The following is a 6,361-nucleotide window of genomic DNA, read 5'->3' as shown; positions in this document are numbered from 1 at the left end:
CTGTTCTGCGATGGATTTTCTTCATCTTCTGGTAAAAGATCCTGTGGCAGTGAGGACACCACTGTTTGTATGACATCATGTTTTGGATTACTGACTATCATGATGTCGTACAAATTTATGACAAAATGTTGATATTGGTCTTCTACACCATACAGCTCAGTCTGTTCCAGACTTTCATCCCATAACAAGGAAGTCAAACAAACGTTAGTCACACAGAAAATTGTTTTATTCACATCCTCTGCTCTTCCTCTTGACAGTGGCAACAGTGAAATGGAATGTCTTCACGACACAGTGATGGAGGGACACAAAGACACGGTTCCCAGGTTGATTGGCTGCTCTGACCTCACATGTTTTAATCTGGACACTGACTTACAGCACAGCACTGTTGGAACAACAAAGTTGTCGAAATGACGAGAGACATAGAGAGAGCTTGTGCTCCAGTCAGCGATGGTCATTCTGTTGGCTTTAGAGGGGGTGAGAGGCACCTGTTGGCTCCTCCAGCTGCATTCTGGGAAGACCCCAGAAGAGAAGCACTATGAGGAGGAAGGAGGGCTGCAGTGTCACCACATGAAGGAGTCATCGTATCTGTTGAGAGGCAGACAGAGAGAAGCCAGTCAGCATCTGGCTCTTTGTCACATGTACCACCTCTCCACACACACACATGCACAAACACACACACGCTCCCCCCAGGGTGGATGAGGTGCTCCACCTTGATCTCTGATCTCTGCTGTCGCCTCCAAACAGCAGCTCTGCCACCACGTCCTCCTGAGCCGAGCGCTTCCCATATCTGTAGAGGGGAACAGGGAGACATTAAATCTGAGTTTAAATCCAATTAAACTGCAGTTTTACCAAAGATATTGATGTGTTTTCAAATTCATAATAACTCTTTTATTACATAATTTATCTTTTTAGATTTCATTAGGATGTACACAATACGTTAAGTGAGTGTTTATGAGGAAAGCTGTGATGCAGATTTACAATCATTGCCCCCCTGTCGTCCCCATCACCTTTACTTGAGGTGGGGCTTCAGGGGCATCTGGGCTCATGTGAAACCATTGTATGGTTTACCAGACAGTAGATTGCAGGTGTTTTTCTAACAGAAACAATAAAACCCCAGCAGCCCGAGCTGCAGCTCCTGTTTTCCCATCAACACACCCCACAATCACAGCATCCAATCTTACGCCCCGCTTCTTCATCTCAGTCTGTCAGTGTGTGTGTGTGTGTGTGTGTGTGTGTGTGTGTGTGTGTGTGTGTGTGTGTGTGTGTGTGTGTGTGTGTGTGTGTGTGTGTGTGTGTGTGTGTGCATGTGTTTGCTAATTGGTGTGTGTGTATGTATGTGCTGCCTTTCAGGGAAGCAATCAGGCAAGAAATACACATTTGGTTTCCCAGCTGGTTCCGTCTCATACTGTAAGATGTTCTCCATGTCTCATAATGGTCAGTTCTACACCATAAATCTCCAGAGTCGGTCCAGCCCATATTTTTCTACCTGCATGACTGTTATTATCTCATTTCCACTTTCATCTGAAAGAAAATAGTGAAAACTTTAAACTTTATGTGCATCTTTTATGATGCTGCATTCGATGCATATTCACATACTGTACATTTGTTAAAAATAACTCCACTCAGTGGCACATTTCATTTGATCTGAGAATATTTTTAATAACTGTACAGTATTTTTTTTTCTTTGTTGTAAGTTTGCTTTTATTGTGAAGTCTCTTTTAGTTTTTCTGTTTTTATATTTTTACCATAATTTGAATCTGCGTGCTTCATATGGAGATGCACCAATACAGATATCCTGACTGGTTTTTAGTTTTTAGCCTCCAATGTGGAATTTAGTCAATTCTGTTAAGAACACAGATACAAGTACCTTTAAAATAAAATATGAATTTACAGTTCAATATTTCTTCCAATTTCTTTCTGATAATGTCTTTCTTTGTGTAAATGACTAACTGTGAGTCTGGTTCAGAGCCAGTCCAAGGAATAAGTGAATTGAGCAGAGGGTCCCCTGGCCTTCAGGGGCCCCATAAATGCTTAAACATAGACAATATATCTAGAAGTTTAACATTTGATTCCTGAAAATGAGTATACTATTAAATTCGATTTAACCATTTCAACAGATATCAATTTAAACATTTTACATTGTTTATCATTTAAATTTAGGATTTAAAAGAATTGGCTGTTTTATTTTTACCTTTCTTGCAAAATTACAAAGAATAATCTTCATAGTTTGTTGTGGTATAGCTACAATCTGATGCTATGACTTCAATCTTGGTGTTTGAGTTTGGTTTGTTAAAAAAAAAGTCTCAGCAAATAGCCAATTATCAGCGCCTGGTTTTAAGCTTGGCCAATAAAACTTGGCTTCCTCTCCCAGATTCCACCAAATGTACAGCTTTTATTTATTTCTCTGTTACCTTTGTTGTTTATCTTAGCACTTACATGTTGAAAGCACAGAAAAATGTAAATGTGCTTTTGTCTGAATATAACAAAAGCACACAACGCACAAAAATAATTCCACGTTCACACAGTTTCCTATAAGTAAGGCTCCGCTCTTTAAACTCAGTAGTGTATATGAAACAGGAGTATGGGAACAGTAACATATTTTATTGGTCACAAAGTGTTTTTATAATCAAGTCCCCAGGAAGACATAAAAGAAACTAATGTGTTTTTCTTGACTGCATTCTTCCAGCCTTCAAGTATCAATAAGCTATTTAACTTTCATGAATGAGAGCAGATGGCCCCTGAGCCAGACTACTTTAAATAAAAAAGCTCAACACTGCATTACACCTGAGAACATCAGGCCTGGATTTGGCCTTGATAACTAAATTTGGGATTCTCTCTGGGTCCATCTTTATAACTTTTATTGCTCTGCTGCTGTAGATTTGGAGGCCTGGAGGTTCAGGGGAAGAACCGTAATCTGATCAGAGCTCCAGCTTCAGCTCCATGCATGGAGGAACCCCATGTTGAGAGCAGGACTGGGGAAGTGGTTGCTGTTGTGACTCAATCAAAGTAGAATGTATGTGATCTCAAGTGGAAAAGTTGAAAGAAAAAACACTAAATTCAAGGGTAATGTTTTCATCCCAATGTAATAATTTTTTTAACATCTTGAGTTGCTTTTTCTACCTGTAAAATGGTGGAAATTGTTCAGTGGTAAAAATGAGCAATTAGAAAATGGTAATCTCATGAATTGGATTTCTGCAGAGCCATCCTAAAATCAGTGTAAAAAAAAAAAAGAATCAGATCATTGTTTCTTTTACAGTTTTAAAAGACAGACTTTTTCTTTCTGTCATCATTAATGAAACTAAAACGAGTTCCACACATCTATCCTGAACTACGTGCCCTGCGGGACATGGAGGACGCGCACTGACCTCTGTCTGGTGATTAGGTTGATATAGTGTCTCAGGGCCGTATAGTACTTGGCCAACTCTTCAGGTGGAGCGTCGTCTCCAGGGTTCTCTGGCTTTGGAGGGTAGGCATCTGCCAGTGCTCCCAGACAGACCAGCACACACAGCACAGCGGCCACCAGCATCGTCCATGGTCTCAGCATCAGAGCCATCTGCAGCAGACACAATATAATAAAATATAATATAATATAATATAATATAATATAATATAATATAATATAATATAATATAATATAATATAATATAATATAATATAATATAATATAATATAATATAATATAATATAATATAATATAATATAATATAATATATATATTTGGTGTAAAGTCAGTTCAAGTACTGAACTGACTTTTTGTCGTACATTGTATTCAGTCATTTGTGCTAAACACTGTAGGGTAACTAGACTGACCACAGTGTTGACCAAGCTGCCAGAACAGAACATAAAATACTAATAAAATGGGGGAAAAGAGAAAAGTGGAAACAAAATTGATTGACTATTTTTAAGAGCATGGAAGTTCTTAGACAGGTTATGAATTATATATATATATATATATATATATATATATATATATATATATATATATATATATATATATATATATATATATATATATATATATATATATATATATATATATATGACACCAGTCATTGTTATCAAAATATCCTCATATTAATGAGGATATTTTGTTATCAAAATATCCTCATATTAATAAACCCTTATATATATATATATATATATATATATATATATATATATATATATATATATATATATATATATATATATATATATATATATATATATATATATATATATATATATATATATATATATATATATAAGGGTTTATTAATATGAGGATATTTTGATAACAATGACTGGTGTCTCTTAGACTTTGCTGATGTTCATAGGTGTTTGTGTAAATATCAAACTGAATTAAAGAATCGATGCTGTGTACAGGAAGCAGACGAGTCAACTCCCGAGTAGGCCTTTTCTGTTGTTGTTTCTTTTTTTTACTATTTTTAACCCAATAAATAATTGCTGACCAGCAGAAGTTTCCGCAGAATTGTTCTGACCTCTTCAGGAAGCAATTTGTCATACTTGAAAAAAAGAATCTAGCCTAATGACGTCAGAACCAAAATACATTCAAAGAGAAAGTTTTCAATTAAATATGCAACTAAATTTAATTCCACATGAGATCCCCGCATGTATTGATAGAAAATGACGAACAGACGAATAATGCAAACGCTTAGGAAAACATTATTATTATTATTATTATTATTATTATTATTATTATTATTATTATTATTATTATTATTATTATTATTATTATTATTATTATTATTATTATTTATTTATTTATTTATTTTTATTATTATTATAAGACTCGTGCGTACGTGTCGTCTCAAATCTTCGAATACTGTTGAAAATACACTTCATGTTGTCTTGTTCGTTCCTTTCCTCGCGCTAAGTGAGAAGAGCTCTGCTCCTTCAATGAACTATGACAGGTTGGCGGCTGTAACGCCTTGTAGGACGTTACTTAGGATCATTCTGGGCTCGGACTGTGGCTGAGGCCCGACCTGCCGAGTCTCTGTAGAGCAATGAATTCTCAGAGACAGGAAAAGAGAAAAGCACACCTCGGAAACGAGGTCTGGACCCAAACTGAGTCCTAAGCTGTCTGTGGTGCTGAACGGACTTTCATCAGAAGCTCGTTCAATTTCAGACGAGCTCTGGGAGGCGAACAGAGGCGTCCAGCTTCATGTCTGCATAGATTCAGCTGGGAAGTTCTGTTGTTTTAAGACTTTAAGGTTTGTATCCTTGTTTTGGAGAAGACTTTACTGGACATGAATAATAATAATAATAATAATAATAATAATAATAATAATAATAATAATAATAATAATAATAATAATAATAATAATAATAATAATAATAATAATAATAATACAAAAACTTGACAGCAGACGCTCCAAAGTTGCACAGTTAGGCTCTTAACGACATGCTGACGGGTTGAACTGAAGAGAGAAGCTGGAGGTGGATGGAGACTTACTTTCTGAAGTTCCAGGCAGCAGCTGGAGTCACAGGTGGTTTCTGACAGCAGCAGAGGCTCTGAGTTCTGCAGTCCTTCTCTTCCTCTCCTCCTCGGTGAGATCTCACTCTGCAGGTCGACGCACCTTGGTTCCAACCTGCAGCTGAAGTGATTTATATGGTTTTGTGGCAGCAGAGATGGGAGGGGTTACACCAGGAGAGTGACTGCGTCAGATGGTGCTGACGATGGAGACATTACTAATGCGTTAGTTGTGTGTTTCTGATGCAGCCAACAGATGACATTTTGAGCCAAGACATTCAGAAAGTCGTGTTCATTGGAAATTTCATACTTGCGTTGTGTGAATCCAACTTCCAGATGGTCCAAAGTGGGTCATCCAGCCATCACGTAGGTGTTTATGTTTGTGAGAACCAAGATTACAGTTTCCCAACAGCAACTTGACCCACATTTCTACTGTGAAAGCAAATAGAGCAGCCTATATTTTAATATGAACCACAAATGGTTTTGCTCCTCTATGCAGCGTTGGCTCTAAAAAGCTCTTTTTCTTGTGAACAGTGGGTTTTTATGTTTTGCTGCTCACTTTAGTTTGGATATTTGGATCATTTTGAAGTTTTGTTTTCCATTAAGAATCTTTTCCAGATCCTCGGAGCCACAGTCCAAAAAGCACCACTTCCACAACTTTTAAAACGGGTTTGAGGTTCAGCCAACAGCTCAGGGTCCTAAACAAAGCCTGAGGATCCAAAAGGCCCAGACTGTTTTTTGGAACCTGGCCGTGGATTGGCTAGAAATTTAAAACCAAAATTTAAATGTGAACCATGAAGTGCACAGGAAGTCAGAGCACTAGAGGCATGAACAGCAGAAATGTGTCTCTGCTGTCAGTTTTAATCAGCAGCCTCACTGCAGCGTTCT

The 6,361-nt window shown here is 37.1% G+C and overlaps 1 protein-coding gene across 1 annotated transcript; it reads right to left on the bottom strand.

Annotated features, from left to right (window-relative positions):
• Positions 1 to 208: 208 nt before the first annotated feature.
• pyya (peptide YYa) lies at positions 209 to 5,599 on the bottom strand. Its single transcript, XM_008415058.3, has 4 exons — positions 5,456 to 5,599; positions 3,366 to 3,553; positions 710 to 787; positions 209 to 585 (listed from the first exon to the last, which is right to left on the bottom strand). Exons 2-4 carry the CDS (start codon positions 3,551 to 3,553, stop codon positions 561 to 563), a joined length of 291 nt encoding a protein of 96 aa, XP_008413280.1. The 5' UTR covers positions 5,456 to 5,599; the 3' UTR covers positions 209 to 560.
• Positions 5,600 to 6,361: the final 762 nt, after the last annotated feature.

This window comes from Poecilia reticulata, chromosome 8, assembly GCF_904066995.2.
Source record: "Poecilia reticulata chromosome 8, P_reticulata-male-v2, whole genome shotgun sequence".
NCBI lineage: Eukaryota > Metazoa > Chordata > Actinopteri > Cyprinodontiformes > Poeciliidae > Poecilia > Poecilia reticulata.
The sequence above is the reverse complement of the archived record's forward strand: the minus strand, read 5'-3'. Positions and strand labels throughout refer to the sequence as shown.

Coding starts and splice junctions, on each gene's coding strand:
- pyya (XM_008415058.3), bottom strand. CDS start 3,553: ATGGCTCTGATGCTGAGACCATGGACGATGCTGGTGGCCGCTGTGCTG. Junction 788..3,365: donor AACCTAATCACCAGACAGAG/GTCAGTGCGCGT, acceptor TCCCCTCTACAG/ATATGGGAAGCGCTCGGCTC. Junction 586..709: donor AGCAGAGATCAGAGATCAAG/GTGGAGCACCTC, acceptor GCCTCTCAACAG/ATACGATGACTCCTTCATGT.